The sequence below is a fragment of the Mauremys reevesii genome, linkage group 2, assembly GCF_016161935.1.
Source record: "Mauremys reevesii isolate NIE-2019 linkage group 2, ASM1616193v1, whole genome shotgun sequence".
Lineage (NCBI taxonomy): Eukaryota > Metazoa > Chordata > Testudines > Geoemydidae > Mauremys > Mauremys reevesii.
This window is the reverse complement of record NC_052624.1, coordinates 200,898,688-200,926,103: the sequence shown is the minus strand read 5'-3', so window position 1 is coordinate 200,926,103 and position 27,416 is coordinate 200,898,688. Positions and strand designations below refer to the sequence as shown.

General features: G+C 40.2%; 1 protein-coding gene across 1 annotated transcript in view; it reads left to right on the top strand.

Annotated features, from left to right (window-relative positions):
- The window catches only part of RAB12 (RAB12, member RAS oncogene family), a 41,250-nt gene that overhangs the window by 387 nt on the left and 13,447 nt on the right, over positions 1-27,416 (top strand). The window contains exon 2 of the mRNA XM_039525154.1: positions 16,919-16,979. Coding sequence (XP_039381088.1) covers positions 16,919-16,979 — 61 coding nt within the window. The remainder of the gene's footprint in view (positions 1-16,918; positions 16,980-27,416) is intronic.

The following is a 27,416-nucleotide window of genomic DNA, read 5'->3' as shown; positions in this document are numbered from 1 at the left end:
AACACCCGCCGCCAGCAACCTGCCGTGTCCCCTGGCTGCTCCTCTGTCAGGAGCTCCCCCCGGGCCCTCTCCGCGCCTCTGCCGCAGCCCCACGCACGTACGGGCCGGCTGGTCGCTCTGCCGACCTGACCTCGCGGGGCTGAGGCCGGGAGGGTGGACACTAGTTCCCCCCTCCTCCTGCTCCAACAGGCCTTACTCCTCTGAACTCCTCTAACTCATCAGGCGCGTCGCCTTCGGCCCCAACAGCCCCGGGAACCGTAACATGAGCCCTGAGCATAGGGGAAAGGCGAGTAACGCGTTAGAAAACGCCCAGAGAGCCTCTTCCCGGGGAGTGGGCTGGGCGGGGGTCACTGGTGTGGAGAGGAGTTTAGAGCCCTTGCTGCTCAGGATAAGTCTGGCACATATTGCGATCAATTCCAGCCCCTTCCATTATATTCTTAAAAGACACGCTCAAACCCTTAATGGTGCTCTTGTAATAGGAGATGGATGTCAGGGCCTCCCAAGTTACAAATGCAAGTATTTTAAATGTCAAAAATAAAAAGGTGCCTGAGTACGTAGTAAATTGAATGTGCATTCAAGTATTGGTTCAGGGTTTTAAAACATTTCCCTTGGAAAATGTAATGGGCGCTCAGCATATGGTTCTAGATTTGTGGAAAGCTTTAGTTTGAGATTGACAATTAGTAACATCTCTTACCTTGTGTATGTAGTTCACTGTCTTGGACGGCAACTAGCAGAGCAAACAATTTGTTTTATAGCAAATCTTGCTATAGAGTTTAGTCATCAGTATGCACCCCCTTCAGGTGGAGTATTTTTTGGCACAGGAGGGTGAAGGATTAAGGGGAGGAAGAAAGAATCAATCCTAGAGCAACCTGAAAACAAATTTTAGTCTGCCTTGTTATTACAGGCTTATTTTTGGAGCTGAACTTTCAGTGTTGTGACAAGGTGGTTGTTATGCTAAGGCTATCTTTCTGTAAAATGTGTGCTTAATTGCAGCTTGGAGCCTGCAGAGTTCTAAACATCTGATGGAAAGTAGTAATGCTGCTTTTTAGAAATAGAGGTATCTTCCTCTGACAAATTAATTCTAAAACGGTTGCTGTTATAGTTTGTGTTTATTTTGACAGCTTTAATGTTTATTTTGACAGTTTTTATTCCTTGCTGCTTTCTTTGAAAAGTTAAACTTGGTAGTGCTTATAGTTTTCTGTTAACAACTGTACATTGTTCTGAAGTTAGGAGCACAGGTTCTGCTTTTTGTTACAAAACCTTAAATGTTCAATATAAAAGTGCCAGAGCGGTGGGATCATCTAAAGAGATGTTAATATAGATTTGATTTTGGTGGTGTTATGAAAAAACACTGATAGCTTCCATAACCCATGGCAAGATCATTTAAAGTTAAGGAAATGGGACTAGGATTAGAATTTATCCTCTGTAAGGCTGTCTCTACACTCCCACTTTCACTGCTAAAACTTTAGTCATTCAGGGGTGTGAAAAAACACCCCCCTGAGCGATAAAAGTTTTAGAACTGAAAAGCGCCAGTATAGATAGCGCTTTATAAAGCGCTCACTGCTTGTTCGGATTGGGTTTTTTTTATCACCGGGAGAGTTCTCCCATGGCAATAAAGCATGTCTACCCTGTCCACGTCACAGCGCTGCAATGTGGGCAGTGTAGACATACTCATAATCTCCTCCGGTGATGAACAAAGTGTATGCAGGAAAACTTGTTGTTGACCTATGTTAAGCACTCTTTCTGGGTGGGATTAGCAATAAAACCCGGTTGATTTTCCATGATGAATAAGGGCGTGCAAAAAGTACTGGAGGGAGGTGTGCTTTGGAAACTGGTCAGTTTTTATCTGAGTAGTGAGCAAATCTGATTTGCTAGATAAACCAGTGATTCAAGCTCAAAAGCTTCCTAATTTTAGCAAAACAGGAAATAAATAATGGTGTGGTTACAAAAGATTACAAAATATTTAATCTAAAAAGTATAGCAACATCAAAGGAGCATAGGAAATCTACTTGCACCAAACTACATGTAGAAATACTTGAAAATAAAAGCATTATTTTGAGCCTTCACAACTAAAGTTTTAAAGTTGAGAGCTCTAAAGTTAGTAGGACACAGGGCCGCCCAGAGGGGGGTGCAAGAGGGGCAATTTGCCCCAGGCCCCGAGCCCCACAGGGGCCCCCACGAGAGTTTTTTGGGGCCCCTGGAGCGGGGTCCCTCACTCGCTCTGGGGGGCCTGGAAAACTCTTGCGGGGCCGGGCGCAGGAGCTTCTTCGCTCCCTGTCTTCGCCGGCGGGGGGTCCTTCCGCTCCGGGGCGGAACGACCCCCCGCTGGCGAATTACTGCTGAAGATGGAGCGGGACCCGCCGCCGAAGTTCAGCTCGGTCTTCGGCGGTAATTCGACGGCGGGGGGCCTTTCCGTTCCGGGATCCGCCGCCGAAGTGCCCCGAAGACCTGCGGCGGGGGTCCCCCGCCGCCGAATTACCGCTGAAGACCAGGCTGCACTTCGGCGGCGGGTCCCGCTTCGGCGGTAATTCGGCGGCGGGGGGGCCCCCGCCACGGGGCTTTGGGGCACTTCGGCGGCGGGTCCCGGAACGGAAGGGCCCCCCGCCGCTGAAGACCCTGGGCCCCCGGAATCCTCTGGGCGGCCCTGGTAGGACACGACCTTTCATAGCCCCAAATTAACGTACTAAAGTTGCCCCTTAATTCTTCATACCATATAGCACTGAGTCTTCAAGTTGGGAAGAAAATGCAAGATAGAATAAACTCTACTTTTATAGTAATGGTGTAAATCCAAAATAACCCCATACTGAAGTTAAACTGAGATCAGAATTTGGTCTTCAGTTGTAATCATCAAGCACCTCCCTATTTTTTCATGTTATCACCTCTCCAGGGAGAATGATTTTCTGGAATTACAAACAAAGAATGTGGTTGAAGCCGAAGTTAAAATCTTGTGACTGATCCAGCAGGACGTGCTTCCCTGGTTTTTGGGTTTTTTTGGGGGGTTGAGGGAGAAGTTCTGTAAATTGAATGTGCTTTGAGCTCAAATTTGGGAGGAGACAGCTAGAGGTAACTGAAGAAACAGATACACATGGGGGAAGGGATTTAGTGATTATATTGTAAATCTGTATTTAAAATAGTTTGAACTCTAGAATAAAAATTCCTTCCTTTTTTACTTAATATTGACAGTCTCAGCTCAGCTATACACTAATTTTTATATTTAGCTGTACCAGTGTAAGCCCAACAGACCAAAGTTCAAAACGTTTTCTTTAGCTGCTTAATAATTTCTTAAGTGAAACTTGTAGGCTGTTCAGGGCACCAGGCTGACACAAAGGATTTCAAATGTGATTGATAAAATGGTTGGGTGTCTCAGGTCTGTAGGAGCCAATGGCTGCTTTCTGCCCCTACTGATGTTATGGGCACACGGGCCTGGTGCATTTGGAGGGGAGGAAGTCATTCAATAGAAAAGATGAGGAATTTTAATACTTGTTTACGTATTCCACAACACAAAATTAGTTGACTAAATTATAAATTTCTGTTGTATAAATTATACAACAAATCTCACCTCAAAAGCACACTACTTCTGTGAAGACTTTCAAAAATGACCTGTCAGATTTCAACAGCACATCCTTATAGCAGCACATGGCGTACTATATATCTATAGTGCTTCGCTGTTTTAAATAATAAACTCCTTGGATAGAGCATTGTTTTCTTAATTTTATATTTACATAGCAGGAGCCTACTGGATCTCAAATATTTACTAATTTTGGATACTGTTGCCAAATGAGTAACAAAATGTTGCTATGTAGAGTTTTGTATGCCAGACCTTAAGATGGTGACTCTTAGTTGATCTGTAGTCTTACTATTAGACCACAGCTTGTATTTGTACTTTTAGGTATTTTGACAAAGATGCTATTTTGTTTAGAAAAGTCATTCTCTTTATATATGCACAAACTGATGGTATAGTTCTTGTTATCCTTTTAGGGATAACATCGCCACTTTCAACTGACACCAGAGATTACTATAACTGAAAGAAAATAAAGAATAAAAGTATTGATCTTTCATAATATTAGCACATTTGACAGCATTGTGTAATTCAGTTTTCATTGTTTCCCTGTGTAGTAAGTGACTTCTTTAGGAGTTCCTCACACAGCAACAAGAGAGTTTGGAGTTTTTTTAATAGGAAAATGTGGTTGGAAAACAACAAATTGTCAGGATTCAGGGGTCTTTTAGGTCTTCTCCATGAAACTACATTTAAGTTCAGTGTAGGTGGTTTTTAACTTAAAATCTAGTCAATTTTTTTTTTTAACATTTGTTCCTTTTACTTATTAGAAATACTTGGTATTATCCTGAGCCCAAATCTTCAGGCACTAGATAATTATGATAAAATATATTGATACCAAAAATGTTTTAAATATTAGCATATACAAGATGTCTCTGTTTCTTCCTCCCCCGCCCCCAAGCAATTTGAGGCAGCAGATGATGAAAGATTTGTATTTAAATCTCACTCCTGCCATTTGTCACCTCTCTAAAACTTCATGCTTTCAGAGGCCTTCTGTCTGTCTAGCTCATGGGTTGAGGTTTTTTGTGTGTGTCTTGGGTGGGGGGATGCAGAGGTCTAGAACAATTGCTCTTAAATGGAAATTGGTGAGTGGATTGAGTACGTTCTTGTGTGACTTGTTGCCATCTGACAGGCAGAAATGCAGAGGACTCTCCAATAACTGATGTGATTGTAGCTGTGAGCTAAGAAAGAAGACAGTAATTCTGTGAGTTCAGATAAGACTTGCTGTAGATGAGGAGTGCCTTTTTAATGAAAAATCACCTCAGTTTACATTAATACATTTATTCAGTTAAGCTTGATTCTAGAAATGCTTTATATTTATATAATGTGTTTAATATGTTAAGTAGTAAAATCAATCTGGGTGTGTACTAAACAAGTGGTGCACCTGGTAGTATTTTCAGGTAATAGTTAAAGAAGCCACTTGTATTTGCAGGAGGTCAGTTTAATGCCAGAAGAAACAGTGTTCTCACCTTTTCTTCTGGTAAAATCCAATTGTTCACACACACAGCTGTTGGCATGCTTACTGCAGAAAGTTTAATCAATACTAGCTGTTGTAACACTTTGTGATGCAAGTAACCTACAGACATTGTCATGGTATTTAGGAATGTATAATGCATGGGTTAAATGTCCCCCCCCCCCCCTCAAGTAAATACGCAAAATAATTTGTTCTCTTTAAAAAACCTTTCTTGTGTTGGATATATTGGCACCATGGGACAGTCTGAACAACTAGTAGCCCATAATTGGTACTAGTTTAATGCTCATTCTAATGACAGTAAATATAGGGGCTCTAAGTTAGCAAGGAGTGTGGAGTGCAGCTGTCAAACTCAGTCCAGGCTGTGAACAGCTGAGATAGTGTCAGAAGCAACAAAACATGCAGATGATACTCAATTATGGGTTTGTATTTTTATCTCTGGAAACTGAGAATTATATATAGTGAAATTTTTTTACCCGTGACAGAAGTATAATAATCTCTGAGGTGAAACCTGGCTGCTGCTTTACATGGCAGCAATTCAAAATTTAGGACAAGAAGTGAATAAGTATATAACCAGTTGAAAGGAAAAATAAGGTACCTCCATCTGAATTTGGCCACTGTTGGGGCAAGTCCCCTCCCCCATATTCTTGCACAAAGTACCTTGAGATCATTTGTGACAAGTATTACTACCCAGTTAAAAAAAAAAAAAAGTGTATTTTAAATGTGAGATTTCATATTCAAAGTACTGAGTTCACGGCATGAATAGTTTCCACTTTTTTAAAAGCTGGGCAATGCACTTGGCTTAAAAGTGTCTTAACAAGTTTTCTGTTTGGTCTATGTATTGGGAACCCAGTAATTTATCACAGATGCAACTTCCTCCATCACAAGTCTTAGAAATACAAATATTTGTTCAAGTTAACCCATAAATCTAGTTAATACAGGAAGTCTGCAATTCATCTTTTCCTATTCCCATTGCCAAAATGTTGGTACACTTCTTAGCCTAAAGTACTGTAAATCTACTTCTGCCCACTGTTCTGCCATTGCAAGTTAAAAATATATTTGAAGATTTACTTTATAAAAAGCTGTTCAATGATTAAAACGTTTTGGAAATCAATTACAACTTTCTGTTCAGTGTGTAATATCCTAGTGAATATATTTACAAGCATGTTGGCCTAAATTTTCAAAAGTGACTAATGACTTTGGGCATCTCAATTTTTGGGTGCTCTACTTGACACCTTCTATTACTGTAGAGCATAATGGCCCCGACCAGGGTTGAATCCTCATTGTGCTAGGCACTGCACAAACTTTTAAGGGCAGTTCATAATACCTGCCTCTAAACTGGTGCAGGTATAGTTAATACATTAGTTTTCATCCATGAATCATTCTTGATCTTTAACCTGTTCTGTGCTCTTTGAAATGGGTGGTTTCACTTAAATTTATTTTAAAAATAACTTATTAAAAGAACCTTGATAGAGCAAATAAAAAAAAATATGGGCATACCATTTTACATTTCTTTTCAAAAGGTTTCCATGTAAGTTTTCTTCTCCTTTGTTGATTACATGAGTCATTTCAGTCAGGAAAAAAGTAAGGGCCTGATTCAATGCTCATTTAAGTCAATGGGAGTCTTTCTATTGACCTCACTGCACATTGGATCAAAGCTTTAGTATGGTTAGTTTCTAGGCTTTAAATTTAACATGTTCAAATAATTTTGAATTCATCTGCTCTGTTTGTCTGTATTTGTTGCTGCTTTCCTCTCCTCCTCAAAGGCACTTGTGTGCTGAAATGACTCCAACTGCCTCTTTCCTTCACTATACTTGTTACCTGCCCTTTTTTAAATTGTTTTCAGTAAACCTTAAATAATACATGTTTAACCAGAGGAGCTTCCCTTAGTCCTTTTAAAAAACTAAACAAATTGTTGTACGTTAACTAGGAGAACTATCCCAACTATATTTTTTCAACTGTATTTTTCAGTTTGTGCCTTGCTTGAGAATCCTCTTGCCCCAAAGCCAGAATAACGCATTTTAATCTGCCCCGGGCCAGGCTTTGCCTCTAATCAATCTGTGATATATGCAACAGTATCAAATGATTTTTCAATAACAAGATGCATCATACTAACCATACTCACTGATTTACCCTCATTTTGACTGTCACTAATGCACACAATGTTTTTCAGCAAATTTCACATGCATGCTGTTACTTTTTTTGACCTATTCAGTCACTTTTTAAAAGGATACTGTCAGTTTTAGTTCCACACATAACATGCCCATTAGAAGTTGTATATTGAGGTATCCTAAAACCTGATTAGTAGTTCTTAGAAATGTGATCATTGCAAAAGGTTGTATGGACTCTTGTAACAAAAGTATGGTTTTTAAAAATGCATATGTTGATCATTTATAGGAATCACTTTAATACAGAGTTCACATGTTTATTCTATCAATATTAACCAGAACATTCTCTGTTAGGTTTTGAAGGTTTTACAGCATGGCTTAATGTATAATCTTGTATTTGTTATATATTTTAATAAGGGTTTGCTCAAGCTTTTAATCATATTTTGACAAACACATTCAATTTGCAGGAAAAATCACTTGATTAATAGAATTATCCAGGACAGCACGTTAGCCAAGTTTCCAGAAAGAAATACGTTGAATCAATACAATGTGAGAACACTTAAATATAAATTAGAGGCTCAAATCTGCACTCCTTACTCATGCGAATCTCCCTTTTGAAGATCCTGGGAGTTTTGAATGTGTAGGCAATACAGATTTGGACCCCAATGGGAGGCTTTCAGATGGCAAACGTGGTGTTGGTGTTTGTAAAATAAGGGCATCCAAAACACAGCCCTCAATTCCAACATGCACACAAGGAAAAGACATTTCAGGATTCTTCATTTCAGTTTTCACGGTGAGTAGCATGATTTTATATTAAACATATTTATTGCTTGTGGTACACTGAAGACTTGGTGTGGAAGGAGGGATTTTTTAAAAAAAGGGAGGGGAATTATAAAAGCCTGTTGGCTCTACCCAAAGCATCACAAGCTGGCACAAAGTTCATGCCTCATTTCAAAGTAAGTGTAAGCAGGTGCACCTGCCGTCTCCTAACATAGCTTGCATACATTTGACCACTGGTTTATGAAGATTAGCATGTTAGGCTTTTAAAATACAGATTGGGTAGAGTTAGGATCCTGACTCCATAGCTGGGCACCTTCTTAGCATATGCACAACGTGCCTCAGGTGTTATGTGACCAGGATTCATCATTGAATTTGCTCTGCTGGTTGGATCATTAGCTTTGCCAGGCCAGGTACTGACAGGGAGTGCAACATGAACACTGATCCATGCTCCTCTTTGGGCACTACATAAGTATAAGTGGCCTCATTTTCAGTAGTGCTGACATGTGCCAAACAGCTCCCTCAGTGAAATTTAGATGAGTTTAATTAGTGGCATAGAGAGCTTACATGAACTTTTTTTTAAAAAAGATTTTGTTCAGATTTAATACGCTTTTTACTACTAACAGTTATCAAGTGTTCTGTTTTATTAGATTATATCCTGTGCAGTTCAGTTTTTGCAGTGTGTTTGCATAATTAAGCACCCAAATGCCAAGGTGGCAGACTAAATTAAAGTTTTTGTTGATGTCTTTTGATGTGGGTCATGTTCTGATCCGTTGCTGTTATTTCCTCAGGTTTGGCTGCATTTGTCTCCTGTCTCTACTCCTCCTTCTTTAGTAATATTTTGATACTTAGGGTATAATTTAAAAAAAATGTTGGGTATATCATGCACCTTTTCATGTGTCCGTTATTTTATTTTATTTTATTTTAAGGTTTGAAGAATTTTCTACAAACTCAAAATCTGTGGTTAATTCTGCTCTCCTAAAAGTCGGTGATGGGGACATTAGAAGCAGCCTGTAGAAATCAGAAGTTTATATTTAAATTTAAATAATAATCATATATTAAATTAAAAAAGAAAAGATTTTTTTTGTGATCTTTGAGAGGAGATGATTTATTATTATGTTGTATGTTATCTTTCTCTCTCTTCAAAAATGAGACACATACACACACAAAAGAATTTTTAACAAAACAACATTAACAGTACTATAAATGTGGAAATCTGAATAGTTTTTCCCTTTTTTTAAGTTTGCTCGTTCAGAAATTTTGTCTTTGTTAATTAAATTAAAAGTTGCCATAGTCAGTGATTTGCATTATGCAAAATTTGGTCAACAAAAGGGATTCCTGAGGTTTTAATACATGTAGTTTTAAGATAGTGTTCAAATTAAGTGGCAAGCACTGAGTTGGTTAGAAATGCCAAAAGTTCTGTGTGGGACAGCTAGATGTATTGTTAGTAATATTGATGTTGCATTTCTGTGCTGTATAAAAAAAAAAATCAAGCTGACCAAAACAAGATATTTCACTGCACTTGCTTCTCCCTTTAGGGAAAGAGAATGAGACAATAGACACATGATAGATGTGTAGTCACTTTGCTTAATGCACTGCAGGATTGTGCTCATATACAACAGTAGTAAGCGCAATATAAAAACCTATTTAGAATAGAGCAGAAATTGTGAATTAAACTGATTCCAAATAGTTTCCTAAGGCCGAAATTATCTCGCCCTAATTTACATTGGCATACAGCCACCACAGTTATTTAAACATTCGTGTGTGTGCGCACACATACTTGAGTCCTTGTGTCAGAGATGTACATCCTCACCAAGAGCGCTTGTATCAATTGTATTGTCAGTGTGGGGCATTGTGGGATGGCTTCTGAAATCCGGTAACAGTTGACATAAGCAATGCAGTGTCTGCTCTGACACTCTGTCAACCTAATTACATCGACTTTGAATCCATTCTTCCTGGGCAGGTGGTGTTACTAAATCGGCGTAGAGAGGCACTTATGTTAGCGGGAGCCAAATTTAAGTGAAGAAACTTCTACTGCTAGGTTGACACAAGGCAGCTTATGTTGACCTAACCGCGTAGTGTAGACCAGGGTTAAGGATAACCACACAGGCTAAAATAAATGGCACATTTCAAGGGCCAAAATATTATGTATAGAAGGGATAATAAGAAAATGATGGAAGGTTTAATGTTGTCCAGCAGTTTTGATTGACTTCTTTAAAAATTAAACTTTGTCATGAAACCAAGCAGTGAAATAAATTTGATACTGAAATTAGTGTTTTAGTCTTCTTTGGAATGTTTATAAACAGTTTTAATCTTAAGTATATAATATATGCTCTTAAGGTTTTTAAGACTCATTGGTATGTTTGAATATACTTCACATTATAAAGTGTTCTCTTATAGCAGATTCTTTGATTTTTACGTCACTGTTATTGTAATGATCAATCCAGGGAGCCAAATATTGAATATTTGAGAACTAGCTAAAACAATTTCCTCTGATTTAAAGGTAACCTGCACAAGAAAAGAAAATTGTGCCTTCCCTTTGCAGCATTGTTATAAATGGAAAGGGGAGGGGGAGGAGAAGTAGTTTTACCTCAGCAATACCAGAACTATCAAGTCTTTTCTTTCCATATTTGCTGGAGGATGCTTTGGAGGATTAGAGAAATGTTGGGAGCTTTCTCAGCATTCAGTTAAAAGGGTGAGGATTGTTTGTTTAAACTGAACAGAGAGTTAACTTAAAATTTCTTTCCCTCTCAGTTGGTTTTCACTGGGGATCTCATCTTACCAAATTTTCCAATTTGAAGAGCCTTCGAGCAAAAACTGCTAGACAGTGTCTAATATTTCTAATGTAAAAAACAACTCTTGCACGGGTAGAGACAGGACATCTTAGGCTGTCTTTATACATCATGAAGAATCAAAGCACTTTTTCTCTTTTGCTACGCACCTTTTAAATTAATATTAAGAGAAGTATTTTGAATAGTTCACGTTCCATGTGAGAGGAATTGTTTTACTCCTGCTTCAGTCAAATTTTTACCATTAAGGAATTTTAATTAAACATTCCTTGCTCTTTTTGATTAAAAACAGTTCACCATATTTATAATGAACTCAGTCGACTTACTGTTGTCCTATCAACTTCATTTTTCACAAACTGTATTTTCTTAATTTATCAGTGGCAAAACATTAAGGGCATAGAACCCTGCCAAGAGTTAGGGTATGTCTACACAGCAAATGAATATGATGGCGTAGTGTGGGTAGGCATAGCTGCACTAACATTTATTTAGCTAGCACAGGTAATAGTAGTAGTGAAGATGTGATGGCATAGACTTCAGTTCAGGTTAGCAACCCAAGTTCTTAAAGTGAGCCCTTGGTGGACTTAGTATTCAGATGGCCACAATGACATGTTCATTTGCTGTGTAGCTTTACCCTTCGACAGATAAACTGAGCAAACTCAGGCTTTGTCTACACTGGAACTTTGTTGGCAAAACTTTTTTCGTTTGGGGTGTTAAAAAAACACACACACACCCAAACGACAAAAGTTTTACGAACGAAAGGCACCGGTGTGAAGGGCGTTTTGGTGGCAGGAGCGCTCTCCTGTCGACAAAGCTGCAACCGCTCATTGGGGGTGGAAGATTTTTGTTGTCAGGAGAGCTGTCTCCTGCTGACAAATGGCAGCTACACTGCATGCCTTTTAGCAGCAGGGCTGTAGTGGCACAGACATGTTGCTAAAAGCTGCGCAGTGTAGACAAAGCCTCAGGATTAAAAGGCAGAGAAGATGCAATATTCATACTCTGCAGAAAAGCTAATTTTAAATTCTCACCAATGACTTTTGGAAGGTACACAATTTTGGAGCAAAGCTCTGTTAGGTTTATTGCATTTTTCTTGTGAGAAATATCCACAGAGGGACACTTTTTTTTTTTTTAATTTTTGCGTAAAATGCATTTCTTAAACTCTACCTAAAATGAGTAGTCATATTTTTATAGCACTGATCCATTTTAGGACCAACCACTGCATGAATGACTAAGAATAGTCTAACTGTTCCATCAGCCAGTGTTCAAATAGCCTAATCTAGGTTGTTCTGTAATGACCAGAGGCAAACTGACAATTTGTAAATTGGCAGAATGTCAAGAATACTGAACCAATTGACACTTGGAAGTTTCAATTACTGTTTTTTAGATTTCAGAAGAGTAATGTGTTTTGCAAGTCGTATTTTCGAGAGCTGATTACGCAAAGTAAATATTATTTGTATATGGCTTAGTTAGTACTTGAAACAGATGGTTAGATTTGTTTTCTTTTACTTTGAAGGTCCTGTTTGATAGAAAATCATTTCTAGTGTCTGGCTTAAACATGCTGTACAGTTGGTTCAGATTTTTATGGTACCATATTTTCAGCAAATTTTCTATAAATAACTACGCTGTCAATTGCCGTTAATTCACACAATTAGCTTAAAAAATTAATCACAATTAATAGCAGTTTTAGTCACACTCTTAATAAAATCTTAATTGAATTTTATTAAATATTTTGGATGTCTTTCTACATTTTCATATATATAGTATTCTGTGTTGTAATTTAAATCTAAGTGTATATTATTTTTATTACAGATATTTACACTGTAAAAATGATAAAAGAAATAGTATTTTTCCGCTCACCTCATACAAGTACTGTAGTGCAATCTCTTGGTCGTTAAAGTGCAACTTACAAATGTAGAATTTTAATTTTTTTTGGTTACATAACTGCACTCAAAAACAAAACAATGTAAAACTTCAGTGCCTACAAGTCCACTCACTCCTACTTCTTGTTCAGCCAACTGCTAAGACAAACAAGTTTGTTTACATTTACAGGAGATAATGCTGCCTGCTTCTTATTTACAATGTCACCAAAAAGTGAAAACAGGCATTTGCATTGCACTTTTGTAGCTGGATTTTAAGGTATTTACGTGCCAGATACAATTTAGATAATGCTTTCCCAGCCAGAAGGCCGTATGCCCTTTCACACTTCGGCCCCCATTCCATTGGACGTGCTTCCATGCTGATGACACTCATTAAAAAAAAAGTGTTAATTAAACTTGTGACTGAACTCCTTGAGGGAGAATTGTATGTCCCCTGCTCTGTTTTACCCACATTCTGTATATATTTCATGTTATAGCAGTCTCAGATGATGACCCAGCATATGTTGTTCATTTTAAGAACACTTTCACTGCAGATTTCACAAAACACAAAGAAGGTACCACTGCGAGTTTTCTAAAGGTGGCTACAGCACTTGACCCAAGGTTTAAGAAAAGTGCCTTCCAAAATCTGAGCAACATTCTGATGCGAAAACTACAGAATCTGAACCACCAAAAAAGAAAATCAACCTTCTGCTGGTGGCCTCTGACTCAGATAATGAAAATGAACATGCATTGGTCTGCACGGCTTTAGATTGTTATCGAGCAGAGCCTGTCATCAGCATGTATGCATGTCTCCTGGAATGGTGGTTGAAGCATGAAGGGACTTATAAATCTTTAGCGCATCTGGCACGTAAATATCTTGTGATGCAGGCTACAACAGTGCCATGAGAACGCCTGTTCTCACTTTCAGGTGACATTGTAAACAAGAAGAGGGCAGCATTATCTCCTGCAAATGTAAACAAACTTGTTTGTCTGAGCAATTGGCTGAACAAGTAGTACAACTGAGTGAACTTACAGGCTCTAAAATTTTTTACATGGTTTTGTTTTTTGTATATAATTCTACATTTGTAAGCCCAACTTTCATGGTAAAGAGATTGCACTACAGTACTTGTATTAGGTGTATTGAAAAAAACTACTTTTGTTTTTTACAGTGCAGATACTTGTAATCAAAAATAAAGTGAGCATTGTACACTTTGTATTCTGTGTTGTAATTGAAATCAGTATATTTGAAAGTGTAGAAGAAATCCAAAAAATATTTAAATGATATTCTATTATTAACAGTGCAATTAATCATGATTAATGTTTAATCATTTGACAGCCCTATAAGTAACACTTTCTTATTGTAAAAACACTTGTAATAAGTATCAAATTAACTTTTGAATTTGAGAAACAGATGAGGTTGCAAAAATTAAAACTGGAATCAAATGATTCAGAATCTTCCATTGGCTTTCAGAATGTTCATTTTTATTTAGAAGTAAATTCCACATTGTACAGAAGCAGCAGCATAATCTGGTGGTGATAGGGTTTTGCATGTTTATGGCCTTGCATGTACCTTTAGAGTTTGTCTACATAGCATTTTGTAGACTGCAGGAGTGAGCTTGCTAGCCCAAGTTGGGTGAACAAACTTGGGGGCTAGCAGGGCTCCCATTGGCTCTCCAAAAACAGCTGCAGAGATGATGCTTGGAAGTTGCAGCTCAGGCTGGAGCTTTAGCTCTGAAGCCTATTGAGGGGGCCCGACTAACTTTTAAATGTTAAATCACTGGAATAATTCTGTAGAAGAATGCACTCCTCCACTGTGCACTTCTGCATCCTATCAGTTGTTTCCTTCAAGACATCAACGTACAAAGCTCCTGTTTGGAACATATGATGCATTTCAATAGACCAGCAGCAGGGTATTCTTTCTGTTGCCTTTGTGATTTAGAATGGTAAATGCTAATCTAGCATTTGGCCCCTCACTCTGAGCTTCCTGCTCTTCTTCTCTACTCAAGCAAATGGGTAGATTCTTGTAGTGTTAGGCAAAAAAGTTGATGTACTGTTCCATTTCTCAGGGTTGGGAAATACTGAATGTTGAAATTAAGAACTCAATTTAAAGAAAATTCACTAGATGGTAAGTCATGAATAGAATGTTACATACTAGTTGTTCTAGATAAATTTAAGCCAAATTTCCTTGTTTCTTGAGTTATATCTTTGTCGTTGATGTAATATTATAAAATGATTATTTCTGTAGCGCCTTAATTATCCTCTACAGACAAAATAATGATACTTTGGATGCTTACATTTTGCAGATTAAAGAGGACTGTCAAGAAATTATATTTTAAAAAACAACTTCTAGCTGTGTTAACTAACACTTTTTAAAAAAAAATATTTTATGTTGTCCTTTTGTACTTCACATACTTTGGACAGCATATTCAGACTGATCAGTTTCATTTTCTTTTACTTAACTCTTGCATAATGTTATTAGGCTTTCAAGAATGCAGAAAAAAATTGATTAGTTTTTAATCATGTTTCATTAAAATATTCTGAATTTTATAGACTCTTTAAAAAAAAAACCCTAAAGTAAGGGAGTTATAAAGTATTTGACAATGTCTGCTGAAATTTCAGGCTGCATATTATAATTCATTTTATTCCTTACTGCTTGTATTGCAGTAGGGTCCTGAACACCCAAAGAAGATTTGGGTCCATTTTGTTAGATGTAAACATGAGAAGTCACATTCTTTGCTTTGAAGAACTTTACAATATACCTTAAGATGCAGTGAGTGTGCTGAATATTTGGAAGGAGGTGGGAGGAAGTATAAGGGTAATACTTGGAAAACTTAGTTCTGTAGTCTAGCTGTGTGTATAGTTTGATATGAATATTTTTTTAAATGTACGTGTTCTTTGTTTAAGCAAATAGATATTGTCTATCCCCCTGGTTCTGAGCCTAGCCAGACTAAAGTAGGGTAGACTAAAATAGAGTTGAGGGGATCCTTCTTGTTTCTTAAAATTTAACCTTGTATATTAAAATTTGGTCAAATATTTATATTTGGCATCCCTGTTCTGCAGCAATATAGCTAAATCAGCTAAGGTAAACTGCTGTGTTGACAGAATAGCCTTTAAACAAAGCTCCTAACTTTAGAATATACCTCTACCCCGATATAACGCTGTCTTCGGGAGCCAAAAAATCTTATTGCGTTATAGGTGAAACCGCGTTATATTGAACTTGCTTTGATCCACCGGAGTGCGCAGCCCCCCCCCCCCCCCGGGAGTGCTGCTTTACCACGTTATATCCAAATTCATGTTATATCGGGTCGCGTTATATCGGGGTAGAGGTGTATTCCAAATTTGCCATGTAGCAGGTTTTAGACCATTAGTCATGAAAAACAATGTTAAAATATTTTGGTGTGTGTAGAAGTCAAGTGTTGTGTAAACCAAAGGGCCAAATTCAGCTTTTTTAATAAAAGTTTTATAGTCCACTCTTCTACTAAGCACTATTAGCTGGACACTTGGCAATTGGCCAATGCAATCTTTAGAAAAACAACTTTCCAAAATATTTTATCTCCTCTGTTTCTGTTGTTTTACCATACTGGTTTACACTGTTATGTGAAATAATTGGAGTGAGGGGGAGAGTTTCCGACACAGTATACTTCTGCATTTCTGTGCAAGTTTAATTGTATTAGTCTGAACCATCCCCTCCTGTCTTTTCTTTCTCTTAAATGTAGTAGTATTTTGTGGGGGGGTGGGTATGGGAAGCCATATTTCAGAGTTTAGCAACGTGTACAGAATACACAGCTGTCAAATTTATAACAGAAACACTGATGTAAAAGCCATTGATAATATTTTAAACCAGGTACAACTCCAGGATAAAAACATAGAGCACTATCATCTTCAGAGTGCTTTACAAATACTAAACATCAACACCTAGAAATAGCTATATATTATTCCCATTTTACAGATAGCAAAATTGAGGCAGAGAGATTGACTCTGTTCATGACATGGGAGGAGTCTGTGACAGAATCATAATCAGAGCTTGGTTGTTCCTGGCAATCACTATAAAACATGAATAGAGGGAAGGAAGTGATCATACCCTATTTTTTTCCTATTTTGTCGTTAGAGCTGCTAGTGATAATATTCATAGCTTGAAAAACATTTTCAACAATGGTTGGGCTGAATAGCTCAGATTATATGAAATAACTCTATTCCCTCCCCCTGCTGGCCCATAGTGGTGTAAATCCCTGTTTGTTCAAAGTGTTGTGAGTGTATTAGTATAACACATGCACAGGTACAAAAAAATTCATTTTAAATTACCCCCTCATTGCTTTTGCTGCTTATTCCTCCTTTTCTTTTTGTTTACTGTATTTTATTTATAGGTGTTGATTTTAAAATCAAAACAGTAGAGCTAAGAGGAAAGAAAATTAGATTACAAATCTGGTAAGTAAAACAAAAATGCAACCAGCAGTATGTTTTAATTTTTGTGTTTCTGGCATGGATCAATATGCTTGTTTAATATGATTAATTGTTATAAGCTGGTTTAGCTCTATCCTTCTGCTCCTTCCCTTACAAATCTGTTAGCTATTTATTTTTTTTCAAGAGCAAGAGGGGGAATGATGGATGATGTAATATTACTGTGCTGACACAAATATGCTTGTGTTACAGAGGTGTCAAAGCCTTTCTTTAGGCAAACAAAATCAGCTATGTAAGAAAACAGCATAGGAGTAAACAAACAAACACAAACCAACCAACCCCCAAATCCAAAAGTTATTAAGATATGATCATCCACTTTCTTCATAGTAAACATGAGGAAGCTACTAGAAGGGAAGGAGGGGAAAAATACCTCTAGTTTCAATTTCATTCACTCATATGGAAATCACCTCAGTTATAATTGCCATCCTAGAGTAAATGAATCTATTTAGCCTTTTCTGAACTTTTTATCAGAAATTTCATATAGTAGGTGCTCTTTCTGTGACATTACATGTAACAATGTAATTACAAGTAAAACACTCATTTACAAACAAAAAAAGTATGTGTTAACAGTTATGGTATTAATGTCCTCCTGTGAAAATTCAGTTTGGACTGCACATTTTTTCTGTTCAGGGGAAGGTTACATACTTTTTGGTAAGAATTGCTCAAGTGATATTATTTATCAGTAATGATAGTACAGTGCATTCAGTTAGAAATTTAGTCCTGAGAGGTCCCTTATGATGCACAATAGTATGATACAAATCACATTTCGGAGAGAGTAAACCAGCTATGTTAATGTAGATTCTAATCCTATAAATTATCTAATAGCTTTGGTGTATTAACAGTGCTTGATGCATACTTGGCATTAGAGATCAATTGTTATAGATGCTAACAACCCATAGAAAAAGCAAATCAAAGCATATAGGTTTTTGAAATGACACCAGTGGGATGTTCTGGTAGTATTTCATTTTTAATTACATAGATGAAGTGAGTTTAGCTTACTAACGCCTCTTGGCAGGTCACCATCAACTCTGTTTGTTGCACCATGTGTTTGTCTTGCTTCCCTTTGAGTTAACTGCTGCTGCATCTTTGGTATCATCAGTCATCTAACACTTGAATATTACTGGCATGTCTTCATCCCTCATCTGCGTCCCTGTTTGGAAACCTATGACTACAGAGCTGGTGGTTGAGCCACCATTGTTAGCCAGGGCCTACTGAAGCTGACAGAGGTAATGCACATTTTTTATGTCAAGATGTTATTGTAGCACTGAATGTGAAATGTATATAGCTTGTCAGACATGTTCTTAATGTTGAATAAATGTTTTATAGCATCAGTTTTTTGTCAGAAAAGATACCCTTAAACTCCTTATCGTTCCCACTTATTAAGAATATCTTTGTAGACTTTTGTTTGAAAATATAATTTAAAAAACAAACAAATGTAGAAGGATATTAGTGTGGCCATTACTCGGTTGCTGAGGCATGCCTAAAATAGTCATGTAGCATGTAAATTAATGCAGAAATGAAATACATAAGAATTGGCTAAGTATCTGAATTTATATCAATATACGTCCGTTATTACGAGGAAGCATCAATACACATAATACCAAAGTGTCTTTCTCCTTGATTCTCACTATTAAAATGTCTTTGCTGTAATTAACCCTTAATTTAAAAAAAAATATCTCTGGACATACATATAAAATCATGTTGGAAAACACTTGTTATATTAGTAAAGAGAGAAGATAAATCAACAGTTGTTTCCTACAACACATTCTCGAGTGCTTTGCCTGTCTGTTTATAAATTACATTAAAAAATAGTACATTGCAAGAACATTAAGGTTACAAAATCAAGCCCCCTTGTGTGTATGCATTATGATAGTCTCTTACTATGTGATCACGTACTATTTTTTTTCCTACAGGACCCCAGCCGTATTCAGTGAATTGGTAGCAGAGGCAACACATAACTATTGATTGGAGAGGTGGCACAATTTAATGGTTGGGAGGGGCACTGGATATAGAACACCTTGTCTTTTCATCTGGAACAGAGGTTTTCAAACTGGGGGCGTGCTCACAAGGGGGCGTGGAGGAATATTCGAGGGAGCAAGCAATACTTGCGGATGGCTCAGGCCAGCCCCATGTGTTGGGGCTCAGGGAGGGATTGCCACCTGCCACCTCCGCCCCCTCACTCATCTTAGAAGCTGTAGCTAAATGGAAGACATGGCAACTCCCACTGCAGTGCGAGGGGGGGCAATTTTCCCTGTGTAGAGCCCCTGCACTGCCATATAAGTGGGAGAGAGGCTCCTGCCCTGGGAACAGCCACGGGGCATTCACCCCAGGGTGGTCTGCAAAGTAGCCAGTGGGAGGCACTGGGACTCCAGCAGCAGGAAAGGAGAAGTAGTCCCATGTAGCAGGGGATGGGAAGGGTCAGCCCGCAGCCAGCTATATGGATACATGGTGAGGGGGAGCTGCTGCCTCCTCACTGCTGGGCCTCCTGGCAAGAGGCAGCCCAAGGCCTTGCCCATTCCCCACCCCCACTCTGTGGGGCAGAGTGTGAAGCGGCCTCTCTGGATGGGTCCCCTTTGTAACATTTAGCTGTTGTTAAATGGAAGGCAGAAATCTGGGGGAGAGCATGGGACCTTGCGTGCCCCCACGTGTATTGTCTCTGATTGGTAGTTTGTTGTGTTTTTTTTTATCCTCCTTGTATTGTGTGTCCGCTGGCTTTGTTATTGCACAGTTTCCAAACCCTGCACTGACTAAAGAATTATTAATTTCGTCATGGGTGTTTCTATGGTACTGTAAGTGTCTTAAATGCTTCACAAATATTAGTGAATTTTTCTTCACAATACCAGCAACCTAATTCTGCCAATTCCTAGCTTTTGAATGATTGACTTTGTAACCTTAATGTTCTTTCAGCATAGGATTTTTTTAATACAATTTCCTATATTTAAAAAAAACTGAGAAAACAAAAGTTTTATCATGTGGAATCATATTGACCTCCAACTTGGGTTATCATCTGGGTTCAGACCTTCACATCTACAGCATAGACCTCTTCCACTTGGCCTTATGGAGTAACTGGTAGCAGTAAAAGGTTGAGTATGTGGATCAGGCATTAGTGGCAGATGACATATACCTTTTACCAGTGGGTTTCACAGCTATTTGCTGAAAGCAGAGGAATGTGGAGACTGAGAACTTCATTATTTCTCTCTTCCTCTCATTTCTCACCCCCTGCATCCCACTCTGACTGCATCCTCCTTCTCTTCCTTTCTGCCTGGGCATGAGCAGAGTGCAGGAGAGAGTGTCTCCCTGGTCTGAATTCTGGTGCCTGAAACTATAGTGGCCCCCTCAGCTGCAGAGAGGAGCAGTTGCAGGGTAAAATACTGCTGTAGCCATACAATCCTGAACTGGGACATGCTCAGTCTATAGAAATGGTCTTATATGTAGTCCACTCAGTGCACAGACGCAAATGGAATCTTCTGGGAATTTAGCTGCCAACTGCTATGAGTATCTACTGAGCATGTGCAAACCATGATTTTTCAGATTTGGGCAGATTTTCACCCAGTCAGCAAAAGGCACATCTCTGACATCAGTGCGACCTCTCTTCCAAGTTTCAAGTTTCTGCTCCAGTGGATTCTAGACCTGCTCAGTAAAATAGCTGTATGATTTTTTTTAACATGGGCAAACATTTTCCCCTAACCTTTTTCTTCTAAATGGCTGAACCATAGTAGCTGAAATGTCCCCCAAAAAAGTTCAGTGTTGGGTTCAGGTGTTGAATGTGTGGAATAGACTGTAGGAGAACTGAAATGTAATTTTTCAGCTTTCTGATGCCCACATGGAGGGTGAGTTGCGGGCTGCCTGGGAACCAACCAAGCAGGTTGCCAGGCAGCTCAAGAAGCAGTAAAGCCTGAGAGCTGGCCAGGGGTGGAGCAGGGTACTTAGGCAGCTGGCAAGCGAGGTAGGTGGGCGAGCAAGCTGTCAGGAAACCAAGCAGTTTTCTAACAGGTCAGATTCCATAAGTTTTTGATTGAATTGACATGGTCAGTGTTGCTTCTGTTGAATCAGCCTTTTTTGATTAGAAAACTGTTTCATCAGAAAACTTATGGCCAGCCCTAAAGAGAAACCATGTGCTGAAAATACTTCAAGATGCTCATAGAGTTAGGTAGGTATGAAAATAAACAAGCTATAATTTAACATAATTAAAGCTTATCAGCCTATTCTGGGTTTTGGGGGGGGAGGAGATGCTCATTTGAAAAAAAAATTTTTTTTCTTTGTTTTCGTATTAACCCAATACACCACTTCAAAAATCTTCTCTAGCTAAAGATTTTTATTTTTCACTATCAAAAAAGCATGATGAAGCCCATTTTTACTTTGGTTTAAATTACTTCCTCGTTCCACTGCCATCCCGTGCCACCCTCCAAAAAAAGGTTTAGTTGGCTTGTGTGTGCGCGCACGTGTGTATGCGCGTGCGTACACATGGAGTGCATTTGTATTAAAACAAAAATAGTTGTCTGACCTAAGCCATTCAATCCAAATTAAGACTTTCAGGGGTTTTCTAACAATATCTGATTTACACTTCTAAATCACTGTGTATGTTACAGTAATGAATATAGAGGCAAAGAAGTCAGAATCTTAACAGCATTTGGACATTGCTTTTATGTTTTAAATTTTCCCTTGTATGACATCTCTTATGCATGATATCCCTCATTTTATGTCATTAAGCAGAAAGACAATGATGGGTGGACTCTTTATTTGCAAAATCATAAATAGTAAAGAATAATATTACAATACATGTTTGTGGTTGCACGTTGGAAAAGAAATAAAAACATTTTTCCCATTCTCACAACTTCTTAGTTTGGGATGAGGAGTTGGAAGTGGAGAAATAGCATTATCAGGGGCGGCTCCAGGCCCCAGCATGCAAGCCGTGGGGGGCGCTCTGCTGGTCGCCACGAGGGCGGCAGGCAGGCTGAGTTTGGCGGCTTGCCTGCGGAGGGGGAGGTCTACTGAAGCCGCGGGACCAGCGGACCCGCCCCAGGCAAGCCGCGGAAGGCAGCCTGCCTGCCGTGCTTGGGGTGGCAAAATCCCTAGAGCTGCCCCTGACACAACACAACACAACATTTATATAGACACAACACAACATTTTAAAGTATAAGTGAATTCCTTAAAAAAAAATAATAGGGACACCAAAAATTTTACTTAGGTAGCTACAGTAGCAATACGTGCTAGGTATAAAAGTACCATAGATGTAAAAGCAATATTTGACATCCAGAATGTCTCAGCATGTTCAACATATTAGACTTAATTCAAAACAAAGTTCACCTCTCTCCCGATATAACGCGGTCTTCGGAAGACAAAAAAATCTTACCATGTTATAGGTGAGACCGTGTTATATCAAGCTTGCTTTGGCCCCCCCGTTCCTTGTTCTCTGACCGCCCCCTCCAGAGACCCCAGTCCCTAATCACCCCCAGGACCCCACCTCCTACCCAACCCCCTTGTCCCCTGACTGCTCCAACCTCTATGTACACCCCCCGCCCCCTGACAGGCACTCACCGGCAGTGGCGGGAAGCGGAGCAGCCCAGCCCCAGTCTGCTCCACTTCGCCATCTCCTAGCCATGGCACTCTGCTTCTTCCACCGGTGAGTGCGGGGAGGTTGGGGAAAAGATGCCCCCCGCACTGACCTGTGGCGGGAAGCGGAGTGACGCGGCCCCATCCCGCTCCGCTTTCCTTGCCCCGGCCTCAGCCGTGTCGCGGGGGGTGGGTGGGTGGGGTGTTAGGAAAGGTCCCGCACTCACCGGCGGCGGGAAGCGGAGTGCTGCGGCTGGGAGGTGGTGGAGTGGAGCTGGCTGGGGCCTGGCTGCTCCGCTTCCGCCGCTGCCAGTGAGTACAGGAGGATCCCTTCCCCCCAAGCCCCCTCCCCCAAGCGACACAGCCGAGGCCAGGGCGAGGGAAGCAGAGCGGGCTGCTCCCAGCCCCCCATCCCCCCAAATAAACCCCTGGGCCACTCTGGGACTGGGGGGCCCCCAAAAGTGCCCCCTCATAGCTCGTGCCTCCCGGACCCTGGGGTGGAAGCCCTTGACCGCCCCCAAGATCCTCTGTATCTTATTCAATCAGCTTAGGCACCGCAAGCCTGGGAGGCGGGAGAAGTGAAGCAGCGACGGTGTGCTTGGGGTGCTCGTGCGCGGAGCAGGGGTGAGCTGGGGCGGGGGGGTGCTTCAGGGCAGAGGGTGGGGGATGGGGAGCTGCCACGGGGGGGTGCCTCAGGGCAGAGGGGGGGAGCTGCCGTGGGGGGGGGCCCTCAGGGCAGGGGCTGGGAGACAGGAGAGGGCGCAAGGTGGAAGTTTCGCCTAGGGAGCGAAACATCCTTGCACCGGCCCTGGATATAATGCGGTAAAGCAGTGCTCCGGCGGGGCGGTGCTGTGCATTCCGGTGGATCAAAGGAAGTTCGATATAACACGGTTTCACCTATAATGAGGTAAGATTTTTTGGCTCCCGAGGACAGCGTTATATCGAGGTAGAGGTGTATTACTAGATCAGTAATCTCATGAATTGGGGATTGATCATGCTAATGCCTTATTGCCCCTGTCCATGGATGGTTTGATAGGTCTTCCGACTAAAATAATAAATATCTTACTAATTATACCATGTGTTAATACTTCTTATGATTGGAGTATAATATGGATGAGAGCAGCATAACAAAACTGAATTGCTCCAACACAACATAACTGACTCATCATAAAAGGTATCTCGATGGTAGAGACTCTGGTTTTTTTAATCACGCTTGGATTTTGTACACCCCAAATTTGTACACCTCGAACTTTTGGGTATACAGCATATCCCTGATAGATAGGGCCCTACCAAATTCACAGTCAATTTTGTTCAATTTCACGATCATAGGATTTTAAAAATAGCTGAAATCATGACATTTACTATTTAAATCTGAAATTTCATGGTGTTGTAATTGTAGGGGTCTGACCCAAAAAGGAGTTGTGGGGGGGTTGCAGTACTGCTATCCTTACTTCCGCGCTGCTAATGGCGGTGGCGCTGCCTTCAGAGCTGGGCAGTTGGAGAGTGGTGGCTGCTGGTCAGGGGCCCATCTCTGAAGGCAGAGCAGCAGCAGCACAGAAGTAAGGATGGCATTGTATGGTATTACCACCCTTACTTCTGCATTGCTGCTGTCAGGGCGCTGCCTTTCGGAGTTGGACACCTGGCCAGCAGCCGGTACTCTCCAGCTACCCAGCTCTGAAGGTAGTGCAAAAGTAAGGGTGGCAATACTGCAACCCCCCTAAAATAACCTTGCGACCCTCCTGCAGCTCCTTTTTGGGTCAGGACCCCTAACTTGAGAAATGCTGGTCTCTTCTGTGAACTCCTGTATAGTTGTAGCACGGCAGTTACTCCACCACTGTGGCGCCTCCTGCTGGTCATCCGTAAATTAGCTTTTTCCAATCTCAGAGCACCTCCTGCTGGCCGATTTCTCCCTACCAGTACCTGCTTCCTTGTTTCCACCACCTCTGGCCCCATGTCCCTCCCAGACCCTGGTGCCCCTTACCTGGGATTGCTGCCCCACAGCAGTGCCCCCATACTCTGGGTCTCCTCTCCCAGGGAAATCCCCTCCCCCTATGCCCACCTTGCCTCAGTGGGTGTCAGTTGTCATCTAGCCCCCTTTCTCTGGGCAAACTGCAGTCTGTAATGGCCACTCATAATTGACAAGGGGTTTGGACCTGCTGCCTTTCTAGCCCAGCTGTCTCACTGCAGCCTCAGTACTCCCTTAGGCCTTCCTGCCAGGCCTCAGCCTGGGAGGTAGTCAGGCCTGATCGCCCCAGCTCAGCCTGCCCCTTCTTCAGCGCTGCTGAAGGTACCCTGTCTCTCCCAGGAAGCTGGGTCCTTCTCACTCAGCTCCTTGCTCACAGCGCTCTTATCAGGGCCAGCCAGCCTCCCTCAGCTGCTCTCACTTCTTTTATCCCAGGAGCAGGGTAACCGCCCTGCTACAATAGTATAGGGTAAAAGCACAGAAAAGACCAGATTTCATGGTCTGTTGATGCGTTTTTCGTGGCTGTGAGTTTGGTAGAGCCCTACTGATAGAACATTACAACATACAAAAAATGATCTCCCCACCTGGCATTTGGGATCTCTAAGCATTTTGAAATAAGTTCTTCTGAACTTGAGAGGCAGGGGGCAATATTCTAAACTTATTGCTTCTTGAGGTTACGTGAATTCTATGTTTATACAATCTCACTTGTAGTAAAGGGAGAGCCCTGTTAATAGAAAACTTAGTAGATTTTTTTAATTAAGGGAACTGCAGAAATCCAGCACACTTTTGAAATCTGAATATAACTTAGATAGCTCCATTGTTTGCATGTAAACTTATTCAAAGTGCTATTACAGAGTAATTGTGTAACTGTCTTTCTCTTCCACTGTACATGTTTTTCCTGCATGTGAATGGTTTCCCACCAATACTTCAGAAGCACGCCTGACTTAATGATTTGGTGAAACTTCCCTTTCTTTGTGCTCAAATTATTAAACCTCTTTAGTGCTGTACATTATTAGACAGTCAAGTGAGTACATTAGTTCACTTCTTTCTGTGCAGGGATGAGGGAAACTAAAGGAAAAGAAGGAAAGAATTCTTTTGCAGCATGCTTTAGAGACAGTACCTATGGATATGTTACAAATGAACATTCCACTTAGGCATAGTTTTGCTATACAGAAAAATAATGATAGTTTCAAGTATAATTCCCTGCAAAATTAATAGATGTAGACATGGTTAGTTTCCTTCTCCTTTGTTGATATTTTAATATTGGCATCAAATTTTGGCACTTGCATTCTTGCTAATTCATGCTACAGTAACTGAAAATAGGACCAAAATTCAACAAATAATTAAATCTCACAGTTTTTGAGTTTTATTTTTTTAAGCCTGATTCAGCAAGGGACTTACTTACATGGCTAACTTTAAACGTATGGAACTATTTATGTGCTTAAAGTTAGATGTGTGTAAATACCTTGTTGATTTTGGGTGTTGGCACAGAATTGTGTTTGTGTTCCATCAGAGTGCTAATATTTAGAAGAACTGTTTCTCAGGGCTTTAGGGTTTTAATATTTTCACACTATACAACCTCCTTCCTTCCTCTTCCCATCATTTTAGCTCTTTGGAGCGTGGTGGGGTTTGTTTTTTTTTAGGAGGAGGGGCTTATATTTATACGGTTGTTCTGGATCACCTTTTATTTAACTCTTGAATTTATAGAATTGAAGGATTGATAGAGTAGGAACTCAGTGTTCAATTAAGTGAACAAATGCCTTTTGAGATAGCTATAAGAGAAAATGCAACTACTTGGGTTAAGTGATTCAGTGTAGTTGTTCTACAGGGTATGATTTAAAGAAATCCAGAATGTGTATTTTTAAAACCACTCAAGTCCAGCAGGACAGTGTTCTGCCACAAATACCATATCTTAACTGATCAGAAAATCTTATCTTTTGACAGTTACTATCAGCCACCAGCTCTAACCACATAGTAACAATAATATTTCTCTATAGCATTCCTGCCCTCCCACCTCTATCATGTCTGGCATACAAGTTTTTAAAGTGCTTGTACACAAATGCCAGAAGTCTAAATAATAAGATGGGTGAACTAGAGTGCCTTGTGATCAAGGAGGATATAGATATAATAGGCATCACAGAAACCTGGTGGACTGAGAGCAATCAATGGGACACAATCATTCCGGGGTACAAAATATATTGGAAGGACAGGACAGGCCGTGCAGGGGGAGGAGTGGCACTATATGTTAAAGAAAGTGTAGATTCAAATGAAGTAAAAATCTTAAGCGAATCCACAGGTTCCATAGAGTCTCTATGGATAGAAATTTCATGCTCTAGTAAAAATATAACAGTAGGGATCTATTATCGACCTCCTGACCAGGACAGTAATAGTGATGATGAAATGCTAAGGGAAATTAGAGAGGCTATCAAAATTAAGAACCCAATAATAGTGGGGGATTTCAATTATCCCCATATTGACTGGGAACATTTCACTTCAGGACGAAATGCAGAGATAAAATTTCTCGATACTTTAAATGACTGCTTCATGGAGCAGCTGGTACGGGAACCCACAAGGGGAGAGGCGACTCTAGATTTAATCCTGAGTGGAGCGCAGGAGCTGGTCCAAGAGGTAACTATAGCAGGACCGCTTGGAAATAGTGACTATAATACAATAGCATTCAACATCCCTGTGGTGGGAAGAACATCTCAACTGCCCAACACTGTGGCCTTTAATTTCAAAAGGGGGAACTATACAAAAATGAGGGTTAGTTAGACAAAAGTTACAAGGTACAGTGACTAAAGTGAAATCCTGCAAGTTGCATGGGCCCTTTTAAAGACACCATAATAGAGGCCCAACTTCAATGTATACCCCAAATTAAGAAAAACAGT